This window comes from Rosa rugosa, chromosome 4, assembly GCF_958449725.1.
Source record: "Rosa rugosa chromosome 4, drRosRugo1.1, whole genome shotgun sequence".
Lineage (NCBI taxonomy): Eukaryota > Viridiplantae > Streptophyta > Magnoliopsida > Rosales > Rosaceae > Rosa > Rosa rugosa.
Window position 1 is genome coordinate 45,408,282 of NC_084823.1, and position 19,324 is coordinate 45,427,605.

The 19,324-nt window shown below is 35.9% G+C and overlaps 1 protein-coding gene across 1 annotated transcript; it reads right to left on the reverse strand.

Annotated features, from left to right (window-relative positions):
* Positions 1 to 253: 253 nt before the first annotated feature.
* On the reverse strand, positions 254 to 1,176 carry LOC133743557 (brassinosteroid-responsive RING protein 1-like). Its single transcript, XM_062171531.1, has one exon. It carries the CDS (start codon positions 1,069 to 1,071, stop codon positions 565 to 567), a length of 507 nt encoding a protein of 168 aa, XP_062027515.1. The 5' UTR covers positions 1,072 to 1,176; the 3' UTR covers positions 254 to 564.
* Positions 1,177 to 19,324: the final 18,148 nt, after the last annotated feature.

Consider the following 19,324-nt stretch of genomic DNA (forward strand, 5'->3'; position numbering starts at 1 on the left):
CACGCGTTCTAGTGTTATACATATTCAACTTCACCAAATACGCCAAGGCAATTAACTACAGTCATCACTCTAAATAATTAGGTACATCAAAATCAAATCCATAGCCTTTTGGAATCCGAGTTACACCTCACCGGAAAATGAAATTAATGGTCCAGAAGTTTATGTGATTCGAACTTAATTGTATTGTCCAGACACATACAAAAGATGTAATGATAATTCGGAATGCAAAAGTAAATCCATCAGATCCAGCGAATGAAAGAACATTGTGTATAAACCGTAAAATTTTCATTTCCCCAAAAAATGAAAAAGCAAACTGTACATAATCATCTCACTTGGGTTCAATTATGATTTCCCTTCTCTTTTGTTCTTTGTCCTAAACCCTATTTACAAATAATTTCATCTTCTAGCCCTCTCTGAACCCCACATTCATATCCTCACATTTCTACCGGAAGCTGAGATTATCAAGAGTTCGATTCCCGTCTTTCTCTGAATCTCATAGACTCGGAAATCCCTTTTTTTCTAAAAAAGAGAAAAAGTAAAAAAAGAAAACCTCAAATCTTAGTGCTACAAGTCATAACCAATAGCATGTGGAAAGTCGCCGTAAAAATCAGGGATGCCGGAAGCCTCCCAAAGCCTCTCGTTGAAAGCCCCCTGCATATCTTCCGGTATGAACGGCGTCCGGCAAAGCGGGCACGTCTTCTGCTCGTAGCCGACCCACCGGTCCACGCAGCCTTTGTGGAAGATGTGACGACAGTTGGTCAAGCGTCGTACGTCGTCGTCGGCCTCGAACTCGTAGAGGCAGACGGCGCAGGACTCGGGCGGGTCGACCAGGTCCGAGAACTTGACGACGGGGAGGAGTTCGCGGATCAGCAAGGCGGAGACGGACTGGAATTCGGGGATCCGGGTCAGGTGGGGCGGGTCGGACCAGGCATTGTCGGGTTCGATGAAATCTTGGAGACCCAGTAACGAGAAGAGGGTGGTGATGAGCTTACGGATGAAATCAAGAAGGGAAAGTGTGCTGAGGAAGAGCTTGGGGAGCAGAAGCTCTGTGTAGCCTGCTGGGAACCCCATGGTTGGAGCTTTCAAGGTTTGTTATTGGAGATTTGGAGTGGCTTGTTGCTTTTGTGTTTTGTGGAGATGAGAGAGAGAGAGAGAGAGAGAGAGAGAGAGAGAGAGAGGAGAGGGAGAGATCTGTGAAAGTGAAGAGCTTATATAGCCATGGATGAGGATTGAGGAGGTGTTGACACTGTTTTTGGAATGACTGTAATGGCCTCCAGCTTTGTGGAGAATGACATATACATTATTCAAGTCATTTTCAGTTGTGTATTATGTACCTACCTTTCCTATACGTACATGTTAAAATTGCTTTCACCTTTTGTTTTCACTATCAAGGTCTAGTGGGGGCATAGAACTCTGTCGGTTTCAAATTGTGTCAAGGTATTAAACGTGTTAAAATATGAAAATTTAAACTCGATCTAATTAATTATAAACGTGTTGGAGAATCTAAACTTATAATAAATTCTAAACGTGTTAGATAAAATCTAATAATTAAAAGAAAAAAAGTGTAAACTTTTGTTCTGGCCTAATCTAATAATCTTAACTCATTTTCCGATTCACTCTATCAAATTTTTTTTTTTGTTACTGTGAAAGCAAAAGGAGATATCATTTATCATCATTCAACAAAACGACTAGTCATCATGTTGAAAATGGAAGACCCATCTTTGTTTGTGAGGCTTCAACCACACTTTTTTTTCTTTGCACACCTCAATTATGACATTTACATAGCTCATGGAAACTCCATTGCATTGTCTAGAAATATAAGCACTCGATGTCTGGTTGAATTGGTGTAGATGGTAATGAATTCCACTAAACAATAACTTATTGACATAATCTGTTCTTAACATGTCAACTATCCACTTAATAGAGTCGCATGTGTTTCTACTATTAATTGGGGAGTAATATATTTTCACACTTAAGTACATAAATTTTCTCCATGTACATCCAGTTATCATGTATAATTTGGAAATTTTTCTGCTTACACTTATTTTTTTGTTTTTAAATTTGGTAACTTTTAAATGTTTCTTACTTCTTATTAGGTGCACGTCCAGTACATCAACATGTAATTCCAAATCATAAAAAATCATAAAGTCAATGTTAATCACTTTGATTGTTTACTACTACACAGAAATTAGAAAAGGACCTTTGCAAGCATATATATGAAGAGAACAGGTTCTTCATAATGCTTAAGCTAGAATCCTCCTCCTCCACTTTGTTTTGTTTTGTCCACTTGTCCCACACCCCCAACATAGTAGGAGCCAACAAACTAATTTAGTACTTTGATAGGAATTACTTTTCATTAGGTTGGGGTTACATCGAGAAATGGGGGGGGGGGGGGGGGGTGTTATGGATGAATATAGGGTAAAATCCTCATATAATACCTGAATTATCACGAAATGCACTTTTTGGTACCTACAAATTTTCAGGGAGTCCAGTGGTACCTGTACTATCCCTCCGTTAGCCCTTATAGTACATCCGTCCATTATTCCGTTAAAAATGCCTACGTGGCAGTCATGTGACACTCATGTGAGTAAAATAGTAAGGGTAAAATAGTCTTTTTGATAGGAATTACTTTTCATTAGAAAATTAGAGGAAATGAGTTATTCAAGTAAATTATATTGGGGTTACATCGAGAAATGGGGGGGGGGGGGGGGGGGGGGTGTTGTGGATGAATATAGGGTAAAATCCTCATATAATACCTGAATTATCACGAAATGCACTTTTTGGTACCTACAAATTTTCAGGGAGTCCAGTGGTACCTGTACTATCCCTCCGTTAGCCCTTATAGTACATCCGTCCATTATTCCGTTAAAAATGTCTACGTGGCGGTCATGTGACACTCATGTGAGTAAAATAGTAAGGGTAAAATAGTATTTTTATTTGTATTTAGAATTATAGAATTTAATATATTGAATATCTATAATTAAAAAACATTTTGATACATAAAAAATAAAATTTATTCTTTACTGTTATTGGGATACTTGGGTCAATTAATTTAAGTACTTTTATTTTTGTTTAGTTTTTTCTATTTTATGAAAATTTAATATATATTAATTTAGACATAACTTTTTTCTAGAACAATTAATAGGATTAATCAATAGAGATGGTAGGTAAATCTAGATATTCACTAAATTCAATTATAGGTCTTTCTTTTAACCTAGTCTAATTTATTTTAATTTAGTTTAATAAAAAATTTGTAAAAGAAATATGAAAAATAGGTGTTTTACGATTTTACCCATACTTAACGGAATAATTAACGGAAGTACTAAAATGGCTAACGGAGGGATAATACATGTACTACTAGACTCCCTAAAAATTTGTAGGTACCAAAAAGTGCATTTCGTGATAATTCAGGTACCATATAAAGATTTTACCCATAAATATATAATGTGCTATTAGAAAGTTGGGTTATTATCACAAATGGTACCTGAACTATATCTCAATCTTATCGATGGTACCTAAACTTCAATTTTGATCACAACCAGTACCCGAACTTTTCGATTTCATTTTAAATGGTACCTAAGGCCACATTCGGTCACTATTCCGGCCAAAAAAGCCAAATCTAAAATATAAAAAAATTTAAAAAAAGTTCAAGGCAAGTCTATTACCAAAAAAATCATCACTATATATGATTGCAACCCTTGAAATCATCAAAGATCATCACTATGATTGCCTTTACATGCCATTTTTAGTTGGAATAGTGACTGGAGGTGGCTCTAGGTACCATTTAAAATGAAATCGAAAAGTTCAGGTACTGGTTGTGATCAAAATTGAAGTTCAGGTACCATCGATAAAATTGAGGTATAGTTCAGGTACCATTTGTGATAATAACCCTAGAAAGTTAAATGAACATGATTGGAGAGCCTTTACGTACAAGGAAAGAACAAAGACTACAAATTAAGCACTACGTAGCTTTTATGATTACTCATGAGTCACTAGGTGTGTGCGATTTGAATGAGGCATTCCCTCTAACATCTCTCGGGAGTCTCGGGGGCCCTAGTAGGTATATCTTTAATTTCATTGGAAGTTTAACAAACAATGTTGATGGTTTATGAAAAAACTAAGCAATAAGTATCAAAGTTATCGTTTGGACATGCATGTAGTTCTAGCATTATGGAAAGGGTTAGACAGAACGATTTGGCTAGCTTTATAGATATGGCTGATCCCTAAAAATCAATCTCCTTGCTTGCTTAATTAGATTACGTTCATAGTTGACGGTAAGTCATGGTCTATTGATTACTAAGTTAACTAACACCATAGATGTTATGGATTCAAATTTTACCAGGATGAAGGATGAATGGAGTGGGGATAAAAAAAAACAAAGGCATGTTCATAAATAGCATGTTTTAATTTATGGGCTTTTAACTTTCTTAGAGTGAAGGAAAGTGAAAGAGATGGTAAATGATTGAAATGTCCTAGCTAGCTAGCTAGCTAGACATGAGTACATCATCCCTTGGCCCCAAAATAGGGTGGACATGAATTGTAATGTAAATTCAATGAATTAAGCCAGATTATGTCGTAAGAACTGGTTATTTTTAGTGGTGATGAGTACTAGTGGTGAAGTTTGGTGTCTTTCACAAATCATGGTGTCATTGTCCTATGTTAAAGTGGCATGATCAATGGGGCAGCACTGAACATATGACAATGGCCTTATGCCTTGATTTGAGACAACATTTGAGGCGATCCGCCATTTCCAGCTTCTCGATCGCTTTCATTCTGCATACACAATGAGAGATTTATGAATATTTTTTTTCAAGAGACGAGACATAGAAGCACGCATAAATAATTTAATTGTTATAGGTAAAACTATGCTACGTTAACGTTTCTCATACATGTCATATTTCATGTAATATTTACCACTTTGAGAACTCTTGTTATCACTTTGAGGACTTATGTGATAACTAAAAAAAAATCCTCATTAAGGTAAATAAGGTCCTCGTTATAGTAAATTAGTTTCTCATATGTCAACGTATTGTAGAATTTTCTAATAATTATATCTCACATAATAATTTGTCTTGCTTATATTTATTTAAGTTTATTTGATACACATTTCTCTTAAAATATATATAAGTATTTTTGAGCTACTGGATATTAGTTAGAATGAGGGAGAATTCTGCCCTTAACGAACACTCGACTGAATTCGATGTGTCAATGTAAGCATCCATGCCCATAAAGAACACTTATCTAAGTGCGCAATTAGGTTAGTTATCTAATAAGTACGTGATTTAACATTTCAAAAATTTGTATGAGATATATTAGTACAAAAATTTGTATGAGTACACATTTTAATAATGGAACAGGTTGATTTTCTTTATTCCAATTCTTCAAAGTTAGTAGACACATTTATGAAAATAAATCTTCCTTCTCGATTTAATTAATATTAGCTAATCAAGTAGAAATTTGAACCTAACCGTTAATATTGTTTAGAATTCAATCATTATAACTTTGCCATATAAGCACATAAGCATGCCAATGATTCTCATTCTGGAAAAATTATTACATGGTCTCGGATCATGGGACACATGGTGATCTGAATAGATGTCATTGATCCACAAGACGTATACTTATTCTTGATTGGTTCTATTAATTTATTTTTTTCACCTTTTGCAAGATTCCTACCAAAATCGAGTAATATGATTGATCCGGACCACTATATGGCAATGTCATGTGGTAGTCCGGAATTACAAAATAATTCCTTCTCATTTTGATAGGATCTCAGTTGAATTATTTCTACGTCCGAGTAAGCATGCCCCAAGCTAGCTAGCTAGGTTAGACTAGACATGCATGTTACTATGACACACAGTAATAAATTATGAATGAGATAGTTGTCGAACCAAATTTTACCATGTAGAAATACTGGAAGTTTACTTTATATATACATGTAAATACTTTCATTGGTAGATTAATATTTTAATCACAGCCACGATGAGGATTTTACATGGTACATATACACCTGATGTGGCCGTTGATTAATCACATGTCAGACCGGGCCATAAACATTAACAATGGCTCAAAGCTGGGGGGCCAATCATTCACGAAGTGATTGATGAATACTGGTTCATGTGTGAGAGAGAGAGAGAGAGAGAATTAAGAGAGAGGACAAAGGCTCTGACAAGATGTATTGGCCTGAGCGCGGTAATGGTGAGCCCTGCCATTGTCCAACCAGGCAAACCAGCAAGCAAGCATGCATGGGCGCCCAGCTAGCTGGAAAAAAATTATATACCAAGAGCCCTAGTGGGTGAGGGAGAGAGAGAACTAGGGTTTGTATTGTACGTATGTAATATGTATGGATGTGCTGCGCGCCAAACTGGGTCTGACATGTGTCTGATGAAGCTGAGACATGGATGGCCAAGCGATAACGCACACACAGTGACTGCGAGGGAGGGACAGAGACACTTGGACGGGACACCATGAGAGAGAGGGGTACGGGCCAAAACAAGTCTTACTCTCTCCCCGACACCAAGTCACCACCGCCTTGTCTCATTCAGTGTCTTCCAGTCTTTGTATCCACTGCCCTAGCTCCTTCGATCCTTTCAGTCCCAGGACGTTTCACACTCAACCTTGACCTTATTGCTTATCCACCATCTATATCGATCTGCATGTATGTCTGGTATATTATTATACCCTAAATTTATTGGTCTATGTTGTAATTGCTTGTGACTTGTGATTGTGATATTACATGGATCATCCGTGGCTTTTATTTTGCTTTTGGCAATCTGTAGCCATCCCTCATTGTCTTCATCATGCATGTGTAGGTTAAAAATCTAGTGAAACTAAAGCCAACTAATTCACTTGTACGTGTTTCTACTTTTCGTTACTTTTTCAGTATTGAAATCAGTGAAATGTAGTCAAGGATTGTAATATAATTAGGGTTTCTCTCTTTTGAGCATGACTCATTTCGTTCCATATTTTAAAAAAGCGAATCTCTACAGTCTATACATGATCAACTATATAAATTTCAAGTGTCTTTAAGTTTTTTATAAGACCTACAATATGTTAAGTTTATAGCTCATTTCGTATTTACTATTTTATCATTAAACTATTGATGCAAATTGTATCTCATGACATTAAGTGATGATTGAAGCCAAAATGGAGCTATAGCCGTCTCTTATAATTTTATTTTTCCGTTATCTTCTACTTAATAAATAAATATCTACCTTTTAACCCGACTTAACAATGGAGTTACTGTTAGCATTGAAGTCACCCTCAAGTGCAAGAGGTACAAGTTATAGAATAGGGGATTAAGTAAGGATGTCGAACCCACGAGGATTGGTAAATCTTTTCCTAGCTAGGGAAAACCTAAGGAAAAACCGAAAAACTAGAAGAATATACAAATGTACAATCACAAACAAAGGCTCACAAGTGAACCAAAGTTCATGGTGAGTATGTGCAAGATGGTGTGTAGAGATTTGATTTTGATTTTGAGATTGGTTCCTATTCAAATTGAAACAATGAAAGCAAGTAAAATAAACTAAGCTAAACTAAACAAGTTGTTATCAAATGGATGGGAGTTAGGGCATCGGGTTTCACCTTTTGCCTCCCTTGCAAACATTAAAGCAATTGAATATGAATGATGCAAAGCTAATTGTCCAACTACCCTCTTAGCATCCAGATAGGACTACTAAGGCTTAAACCCCTTTCATTTTATTAACTCTAACCGGATAAGTCTAGAGCTAACTACCTAGAGACAAATTCAATTACCGGATATGTCTCAATCCTTTGCCCCTAAATGCATAAAGCTTAGAGTTTAGGTAACCAAGCAAGCAAACCAATCCTATCTCTAGGTGATTTTAGCTCACTACCCTCACATGCACACATGGTGTGCTTTCATGCATGCTCCCTTTTTGCCGAAAGGTAATCAATCTCTAGGAAAAACTTCATGTCATGGCAAACACATAACTCAAATTGATTAGGTCTAAGTAATGCATTCAACTATTGACTTAGCATGTGAGAATGACAACATGAATTTGCATCAATTTATAAACAAAAGCATCAATACAAGCAAGATTGGCTAGGGCTTTCAACCCTAGTCACATGCCAACTAGTTCACTACTCACACATAGCTAGATACACAAGCTTCAACATTCTATTAAACATCAAATACATAAAGAGATAGAGAGTAAATGGTGACTATTGATGATGCCGGAAGAGGTGGTGGAGATGGGTCTCCAAGAACATGATGTGGTGGTAGTCACCTCTTTCTCCTTGCTCCAAGCTCTTGATATTGGTAAGAATAGTGAAATTTGGGATCTCTAAGGTGAGTTGTGATGTTGAGTGGTGGAGGAAATGGAGGTTGTAGTGGTGAAAATGGAGGTTTTAGAGGTGGAGATGGTGGTTTTAGTGGTGGAAATGGTGGTGTCTTCTCTAGAGAGAAAATAGATCTTGGATAGGATGAAGATGATTGAATGGAGTTAAGAATGCTGAAGAATTGGTCTTTGGCCTCTCTTTGATCAGCTATGTGTGTCCTCTTTGGTCCCAAAGTGTGCAAGAGATGCTCTTACACCATTGTCTCCCAAATGGTCCCAAATTGGCAAGGTGCAACAAAAGGACAAGGTGTAGGGAGATATTTGAATTTCAAGTGATGGGAGATTCTCACAACCATGGTCCTCCTTTGCTGGAGAAAAGACCCTCCATGAGCGGCGGCTTGCCGGAAAAGTTTGCCGGAAAAATCGCCGGAAAAGTCTATTTGCAATTTTCTTCCAATCTCCGTGTCTTCTTCCCCTAGCTTCAAATCTCCGCATTTCAAGCCTCAAATAGTCATTTTATTCTCAATGAAAGGTTTCCTACAAATAAAAGGAAATGGATTAAAAAAGGCAAAATAACATAAAAGACAAATCAATTTTCATAATTATGGGGCACAATTACATAAGTAATTTGTGACTCAACAGTTACAAAGGACCAATCAATTTTTATAGCATATATAGATATAGTTAAGCACGATCAAGTTGGAACTCAGATAAAACTTGGTGCATAGTGATTAGTGTTAACCAAGTATAGTACATTTCCCCACTATGGAAAAGTGGAGAGACCCCATTGGCAATGGGTACTGTCACATTATTGATGCCATTGCCCTTTTAATTACTAGCTATAAGCCTATAACTACCATCATGTAGGTGCTGGGGAATGCTTTGAATTTCAACTTTTTATATGATGGAAAAGAGGTTTTAAGAATTCAAGCCAATTATTGAAATGAAATTTGGTGAACACTCTGTCTCTCTTTCGGTATACCTAAAAGCGCGCTTGTTTGAAATTGCTCCATTCCCTCATGCACGTTTCAACTCCCTAATATTTCAGGTAATCAAGAAATAACATGCTTAAGCTTAATGTATGCATAAATACCTAGCTAGTTGAAGATAAACAATCCCAACTAAATTCATGGTTGATCGAGCTAGGCTTACTTGCCTTAATTTGTCCCTATTAGGATCTGATTAACACAAAGATAGGCCAGCTCATGAAACCTGATCACCTTATTAATTTTATCCGTAATTAAGCATCTTGTACTTCAAGTAAAGACTGTACCGTTTTTGCATTTCTTTAGTTTATTGAGTCAGTGAGCATGTTTGTATTCTCTTTCTCACCAATTTGATTAGCTTCTATATAAAACATGAGTTGTACGGGGTTAGTACAAATCCTTGCTCTAATATACTATGATCTTCTGCAGGAATTGCCTGCCACAAGGTCTAACTGAGAATCAACTTGTCTAATGGTTAGTACTGAAAGCTCAAATACCATATATCCAACCTTGATTGTCAGATCATGTATCTGAGATTCAGAACAAGGCCATGAGGAGGTTGATTAATCCATGTTTATTAATGGGACAATTAGCACCAACTTTGCATTGGTTAATTAACTAGCTAGAAAGCTAGTTATGCAGAATGGTCGATCTTGTGAGAGCATGAGATTAATGATGATTGTTAATGGTGATATATATGGAGTGATGACTAGGATTCTATCACTCTATTGCTGTCTCTAATTTGCTTTTGATAATCTGTTTTAACTTTACCTCCAGCTTAAACCTACTTGGCATGCACTAATAAGTATGGTTAAAAAGGACAGCTTGTACCATATTGGTTTATTCGCTAGCTTTACTATTTACCCTCGTTTTGTTAAGGAATTTAGAGAAATCTATTGGGGAAGAGACCCGAGTCTGTAGGGCTAGCTAGCTATAACTAATCCAAATGTTTGTGTCAAGTGTAAGTATATTTTGTTGAGTCTTTTGCGGGTACATTTTTCTCATTCAATGTCGCTCTTCTCATCAATAATTCTATGTTGTCTGCAACCATCATGCTATTTTTTACCTATTACATCATATTTTTTCTTTAAATCGAAAAGTTTATTTTGCAATACATACAATATATTCTATTTGAACACATTCTTGCAACTTCTCTTTGCAAGCATTGCTTCAATAAATTGCTTTGTATTTTCATAAAATAAAACAAATTGTTTTGTTGGGATGAGGAAATTGAGGACTAGCATATGTGATAAATGTTACCAACTTGTAACTAAATGTGATGATGATCAAAATTCAAAAATTTGAAATCCAGATTCAGAAATTGAGAATGGGATTAATACTACCTAAAATGATAATGATTTCAACCAACACAGGTTTCTTATCATCATATAGCAATTTTTTCATCTCTTTACATATGTAATCTATAAATGGGCGACTATTTAAAACACAATCATTCTTATTATGAAAAAACATTTCCGAAGGTAATGAGAACAAATATATATTATGAAGGTTGAAAGACCGAGAGTCAGAAGAGAGTTATCATTCTTCTCTAAGTCCATACAGATAATTTCTTTGTTTTAAATCGTAGTATAGTGATAAGAAAATCGATAAACCATCGGTGATCGAGAATAATATCAATACCCGGCCGGCGTGATTATATTTATTCCTGGCCCTTAAGCTCATCGCTAATCTTTTCGATCGGCAAAGCTAGCTAATTAGTTAGTTCGAGCTAGTTGCTAGTATATATATATATGATATAAAAAGTAGATTTCTAGGGCTAGTTGCGAGCTACGTCTTTTGTTGGGACTTATTTGGGTGGAAGGTGGAAGCAGCACTAACTTGATGAGGAAAAGCTAGAAATGAAAGAAGGAATTCAAATAGGACCACGAGAGATTTCCAGACTCACATTAATAATACTGACGTACTGAATAATTAAGAAGATAACGATATTAGTACAGACACGCACAGAGACACAGTAGAAGTCGGATTGATTAAATTCAGTAATGGTACGGTGGGTCATCTTTCGCATGTGAAGATGTCTGGTGATCTTTTACCTAACCCTAGCTATTAGCTAAGTAGCTCTGCATATGTTAACACTGCAAGTTACACAATTCTTTCTTTTAACCATCTGGGGTTTACTTTCTTGTGTAGGTATCCCAGATCGATGTAGAGAACTAGGTAAACCGTAAACTTTTCTGATCGAAAAGGATATACTCCATCAGTGGAAGAAATTACAACCTTAGCTTGCTCAAAAATCTGCACGAAGAAAAAAGTGACAACGTACATTGATCCACCTTGTAGGGTACCGGAAAAAGCTACATTAATTAAGTAATCTCTCATTCATACTCAACACATAGGAAACCCATTTCCCATATGTGTCAGATTTATGCGCATAAAACATGTGAATATTTTGAATACATCCAATTACTTGCGGATATTTTGAACGCGGATTTCCTACTTTAAATACAAGCAATCACTTTAAAAGAACATTTAAGTGTCCTTACATTTAAAACTAAAACATCTGAGTTTATAATTCACCTATTTAATTACCTTATGGACCAGCTGATTTTTCTTGAAGAGGATTTTTTTTTTTTTTTAATTTCAAGAAAAAGCTCAAACTCGTACATACTGTTCTTGTATTGTGTAATAGATTCTAGCATACAAGGACACTCTTTAATAAGGACTACTTCTCTTGACATGGTCCAAAGGTTAAACTTTCTTGTCAAACTATATATCTGGTATACACTAAATAGTTCTTAAATAAAGTAGCTAGATCCTACGAAGAAAGAAGAACTTGGACAAAGCCAACTAAGCTGCCTAAGCACTCGATCATATAAATCAATCAATTCTTGTAATTAATTAACAGTCAATAGAACCTTAATTAATCATTCTTTTGGTACCTCACATCCTTAATTATTAACTTACTTTTTCACTTCCCATGCTTCCACTTACTCATGTGTAAAGAATTGAAAGGCATGACTCTCAGCTAGCGTATATATGTATCATTATCACTAATGATAATTATAGATATTAAAATTTATCGAATAAGGATTGTTTCTTTTTGTTCTTTTCCTCACCAAATAACAATATTTAAGAGAGCAGAATTCGAGTTTGGGGTATGAATTCAAATTTAGGGGTATTTGTCTATTTAGTTGCAAGTGCTTGGTGCATGTTCTTTTTAATTGAAATAAACTGTTTTGTACTGATCACTATAAAAGGGTTATCATGGCCTAAATAATTACTGAGTATGTTATTCGGGTATTTCTTTTCACACACCTTAGCAACAATAAATTCCACTTTCACTCACTATATATATTGGAGGGGTCTTTCTAAATGTACCAAACAAATATCTATGTATACCCAGCGAATCAAATTTGCATGAAAAGACAGTTGTATCCTCTTAAGAAATGACATTAAAAGTCATGGTAAATTAAGATAATAACATAAAAAAACCATAAAATCTGAAACACTTTTTTCTATTGTACCCAGCAATTCGCTGTGTTACCGTTATTTCTTCTAGCAAAATCTTGAACCTGAATTTCACTTTTCATAATAATTGTTTCATCTCTTTGGATTAATACATATTATATTATTTCAAGTATAATCATGATTTCCTCTGTTTTAACTCTGTTTCTGACCCTAATTTGATCTCAAATTTGTAGAACGAATGGATAATTTGTAGGGTCTTTGAAAAATCTGCTGTGGGAAAAAATTCCATATCATTGGACTTTGTGAATTTTGGTTCTCATGGAACTAAAATGGGTTCTTCTAGTTTACCACCATTATTGAACTCGGCACTTTACAATGGCACCAAGACTAGATCTGCTTCAAAGTCCAATTACGTGCCCTACTTCTTTAACGATGAGTCCATTGATTCTCAAACAAAGAGATTGGTGATTAAATCAACAGCAATCCTCTTTTCTCCGTTTCTTCAAATCCTTCAAACAACAACAATGCTCTCCCACGAGTCATGTATCAGAATCCACACTACTCTGCTCTAGTTTCATCAGCGAATTACTAGTCTTCATCCCTATTGTAATAGGTTTTGCTGGGTTTAATTAAAATAAGGGTAATATTGGAAAACTTGCTGTGTGTAGTTAGAGATTTTGTGATTTTGCTGGGTGTATAAAATCTGCTGGGTATACTTAGATATTTGCTAGGTACATTTAGAAAGACCCATATATTGGAGTTTCTTTAAGGCTAATCTGTCTCGTGAAAATAATTCATGAGAGATCGTATAATTGCCCTCCTCCACTCGTTTCATTTAAACACCAAAAACTATTTACCAAGTTTTTAAATCCTTGGTTTTTCATACAAATTAACCTTGCTACAAGAGCAAGATTGTGCTTGATTTCAAGTAAGAACCTCATGCAACGAGGAGAGTGCCAAGTGGGGGTGGGTCAAAGCAAACAAAAATAGGCCCAACTCCAAAGCAACAGAATTGTGTTTCTACTTGTGTTCGTTTTTTGTCAATAAAACAGCGGATCGGAAGGGGAGGGCACCTTCTGATGATTTTTCGCTTCCTTTTTCAAGAGGCATGCGTTTGGACTGATCGACTAGTGTGATTTGCTCTTGCATAATCCTTTGTTAAGTTTTTGACATCACCGATCGATTAGCACGAGTAAGAGCATTTGGGAAGCAAATAAGAATGGGCAATTGTGATCAAACAATTATGGAGACCTATAGCAAGTAACATAAACTATCCGGCCATCTCACTCATGCACCTTGGGGAACTTGGGGTACTCGTTTCCTTCGCAACAGATGCTGCATTGATGATCCTCATCCTGATCTTTCGTCAGTCTGGGTAGTGAAAAGACAGTTGATAGATCATGGGCCAGACCCAGTCAAATTTTGGCCCAATCCTGAAAGCTGAGGGTGAAAAAGACATTTCCCCAGTTGAGAGACCCCGACCCATTTGCGCAGAATTGGAAGATCGAGGAGACCCATCTCCATCTGAGCAGCAAAAACACCCATCTGCCATTGGCTCTCAGTCAGGTAACTCCTTCTCTCTGTTCATATTAGGTCCATTTTTACCTCCTTAGTCCTTACGCTCCTAACTTTACTTACTGTGTTGCTATCTTCCCAAGCATCTTAGCTCTCACTCTGATTCAGGTTCAGATCCAGATCTAGGGCTAGTCTCTTTCAATCTTGTATTTATTACATATTTCTAGAATTTACTGCCTGCTTTTCTATTTCCATCTCTGTTGTGCAATTGAATATCCACAACTTCCAGATTTAGGAAATTGAGTTTGGTGAATCTGTTTCAGTCTTTCCACATTTCACTCTGATTTCTAACTAACAGATCAGACTAATCTTATACTTAAAACAATGACATTACGCCACATCAATTTCAAGCATCTTAGCTCTCAGTCTCTCACTCTGATTCAGGATCAAATCAAGGGCTATTTCCCCTCTTTCAACTATTATGCACTAGTATCGCTCACTTGCCTATTCATTGGCCATTTGGTTACTTACTCGCATTTTGCAACTTCCATCTTGGTGTGACTCTTCTTTTCACACTGTTGTTGACAGTAATTACAATCGCTGGAAAATTATTTTAAGCATTCAATGATTATTTTGCTATTGCTTCAAATGCATAAATTTAGGGAATGTGTGACATGCTATATTATATTTTGTTAACTAAGTTTCAAACCTAATGTGTTCCGATGAAAAGCATGTTTGAATCTACGGATTTCACCTAAGTTATACATGAGTTCTATGTCTTTACTTCATAGATGTTGGAAGTTGAAACTGAAATACTTCTAAATTTTGATCATGTTCTTAGGGTGGGCAGGGTTACTGGAATTGCATTCATATGCCAAATATTTCTGTTACTTTTGGAACCCTCTTTGGAATTTTAGTTACTTACCAAATTTCATTGATTCAAAATAAAAAAGATTCCTAAACCATCCTATGTATCTTTCCTTCTCTGTTGATATCAACATAAGCTGATACGCGATTGATGATTTTTCTTTGTTCTTTTTGCAGAACCGAGTGTGTGATGTTCAAATCATCGATTATGAAATTACCCAGAACTTAAGAAAGGGCTGCAAATAGAAGCTAGCTTTGTGGGATTTCTTATATATGAAGAGATGGAAGCAATCAGGTGTTTCAGCGCAACTAAGCAACTCGGCCATCATTCTATTTTGACACTTATTTTTCTCGGTTACGATTCAGAAAAGGACAGGATATTACTGTTCTATGAGAGGTATGACTCTTTGTTAGCTGATTGGAGAGAAGGACATGAGATTTGGTAGCAGCAAGCTATATGATAACTCTATTTTAATCTCTCAAAAGCATGTCTTGTAGTAAATATATGTAATGACTTGACAAGGAAACATGTTTTGCAGTGAACAGATACAGGCCACAAAATATTTACACGATAAAGTGTTTATTCATATAGGCATTAATAACTCAAGAAATTTTGCCATCCAAAATAACAAGTTAAAGATGTTAAACATCACCTCGAGCCTACATGACTATCTACAGGCACTTCCACAAAACAATGCAGAGACAATCAAGAGGGATAACTTCAGAAGTTTGAGGGACTTGATGAGGCTAAGATATCAGGGATAACTTGAGTAAGAACTTTCTTCTCCTGGTATCTTAGCCTCATGAAGTCCCTCAGACTTCTGAAGTTATTCCTCTTGATTGTCTCTTCATTGGTTTGTGGATGTGCCTGTAGATACTCATGTAGGCTCGAGGTGATGTTTAACATATTCAACTTGTTATCTTGGATGACAAAATTCCTTGGGTCATTGAGGCCTGTATGAATAAACCCTTTATAGGGTAAATATTTTGTGGCCGGTATCTGTTCACTCCAAAACAGGTTTCCTTGTCAAGTTATTACATATATTTTCTGCAAAACATGCTTTTGAGAGATTAAAATAGACTTACTGTGTAACTTGCTGCCACCAAATCTCATTTCCTTCTCTCCAATTAGCCAACAAAGAGTCATACCTCTCATAAAATAGTAATATCCTTTTCTTTTTTGTACTGTAGCTGAGGAAAATAGGTGTCAAAATAGACTGATGGCTGACTTGGCGAGTTGCACTGAAACAACTCATTGCTTCCCTCTTTTCAGATTTACGAAATTCCCCAAAGCGAGCTCTTAGTTCCATACCTCCCCTAAGTCTTATTATGGATGCAGATTTGCTCACCATCAACAATTAAGTGGTGATGAAGTTGCCACGTGTATAAAAATCTAACCATAGTTAACTACGTCTAACTCAATCAATTAAGAATGAGAAAAAAACATTTAACATTATTAAAATCTTTATATTTTATTTATTTTACTATTCATCTCAATCTTTCATCATTCATCCTTAATTATTATAATTTTTTCTAGGTTTTCTCTTGGATTCGTTCTAAAAAAGCATTTAACATTATTAAAATCTTTATATTTTATTTATTTTACGATTCATCTCCATCTTTAATCATTCTTCCTTAATTATCATCATTTTTTCTGGATTTTCTCTTGAATTCGTTCTCAAAGAGGGATAACTTCAGAAGTCTGAGGGACTTGATGAGGCTAAGATACCAGGGATAACTTGAGTAAGAACTTTATTTTCCTGGTATCTTAGCCTCATGAAGTCCCTCAGACTTCTGAAGTTATTCCTCTTGATTGTCTCTGCATTGGTTTGTGGATGTGTCTATAGATACTCCTGTAGGCTCGAGATGATGTTTAACATCTTCAACTTGTTATCTGATAGGAGCATAAAATGCGATAAATACAAAGTGCAATCTTTTACATTTTTCTTAGTTATTTCCTTTAAAAAGTCAGTTTTAACTTTGTTTTCTTTTTAGGTAGTTCGTGAAGTAGTTCAAGAGAAATAATAGCTTAAAGGGAGAAACGAAGCCATGGATCATAAAGTACTGATGCAGAGGACTAATTTTGATCAACCTTTTAGCCAGAAATTACAAGGGAAGTGCACGGAAATCGTTGTGCAAAACAGTTGCTGCAAAGTAGAAAACTGTAGTTTCAGAATCAGCTTTCTGGGAACGGTTTTGAGGAGCAATTCTTGCATTCTTCCAGCTGTACCTTTTCAGAAAGGGCCAGCAATCCTTGAATACATGATGTTATAATTCAACTAGAGCTAAAGAACTGGTCATGAACGAGGCAGTAGGAAATCAAGATCAACGCAGGCTTCCCGATAAGGCAGAAAATTGTCAGCTTTACGAAGTTTTTTGGGAGATTTTTTCCGGCTATTTACTTGGAGTTTTTCTAGAAGATTATTGATTATTCTAGAATATATGATGTCATAGAACACGTGGGAGTCAAGAACCATCCAGAAACTTGGCAAAAAGAACTCGTTCCTTGTCCAAGAAGGAAGTTTCAGAGACAGAAATTGAATCCTAGTCAAAACAGGACAGTTTGGCAGAAATCTTCTATGGACGAATTTTGGGTGCATTTTTGGAAGTTTATTGATGCTACAAATTACAAGGAGAGTCCTAGAATGATTCCTCAATATTTTGGGAAGATTACTAAGGCTTGAAAATCATTTAATTGTGCACTAATTAAAGGAATCCTCAAGCAACTAGGGGAGACTTTTCAAAGCAGAATTGGAAAATGAAACTTGGCCTGTGCTCCTCATAAATATAAATCTTCTGCAAACGTGAAAATGGACGACGCATTTCACCTTCTCTTCTATCTCTCTTTCTTATTCATCCGCCACCATCTTTTTCTTCTTTTTCTCTATTTGTTTTATTTTGGTTTTCAAAACAATGTGTAACTAACTCTCTTTTTGTTAGGGACGAGGTTTGAAGCCCCAATTATGTAGAACATATGTTTGTTTAAATCTAGTTTCTTAATCTTTGGTGTGAATTGGTTGTTTATTTCTGCTTGATTGAAAACTTTTATGTGTTTATGTTCTTTGAGTCGACACTTAGGATATATGCATGTAATTTGAGCTAGGTTTAGAAAATAATTCACCTAATCGTCTTGTTTTCTAATCCGCAAGTATGCAAGGCTTTGGACAAAAGCTGATGTTTTAAACAACTAGAAGAGCATGCTAGGTAGGCGTTCCACACTAGACAGCAACTCTATAACCAATCGTTTCCATGAGATCTTAATGCTTCCAATGTGTTGACACTATATGTGTTGTTGATAGGATAGCGTTCTATACCTTGATTGCATGTTTGATAGGCTTAGCTATTGTGCGTTCACGTAGACTAAGTAATTAGGGAAACATTAATAAGAGACATGATCTGCTCCGACTTGTTTCTTGGTTGGTTTATGTTCACACCTTAGTAATTGAAACTAGGTTAACTTAACATTGTTCCAAAGTAATTGGTGGTGGATTTCCAAGTCTCTAACATGTTCTCCATCTTATTTTCTCAAAATCAAAAATCAAATTCGTTTTCCTTTTGTTTTCTCTTTTATTTTCGTTAAAAACCAAAAACCCCAAAATATTGTTCTTGGTTAGGATTGCAGAGCCCCTTTCTATCCCCTTCTGTTTCCTGCCACATTTTTCTCCCTTTTCTAGTATTTGACGTTTTTGTTTTGTTTAGTTTCAGATTTTATTTGTTTGATTTGTGTTTTAGTTAGTTTAAATTAGTTTGTTTTTATTTTGTGTGATTAATTTGTTACCCTCAATCCCTGGCTAGAATGATCCCTCCTTATTCTATACTGTCGACTACATTTTGATGGGTTAAGTTGAACGCCTAATTTGGGCGTATCATTATCTTGGATGACAAAATTCCTTGGGTCATTGAGGCCTGTATGAATAAACCCTTTATAGGGTAAATATTTTGTGGCCGGTATCTGTTCACTCCAAAACAGGTTTCCTTGTCAAGTTATTACATATATTTTCTGCAAAACATGCTTTTGAGAGATTAAAATAGACTTACTGTGTAGCTTGCTGCCACCAAATCTCTTTCCCTTCTCTCCAATTAGCCAACAAAGAGTCATACCTCTCATAAAATAGTAATATCCTTTTCTTTTTTGTACTGTAGTTGAGGAAAATAGGTGCCAAAATAGACTGATGGCTGACTTAGCGAGTTGCACTGAAACAACTCATTACTTCCCTCTTTTCA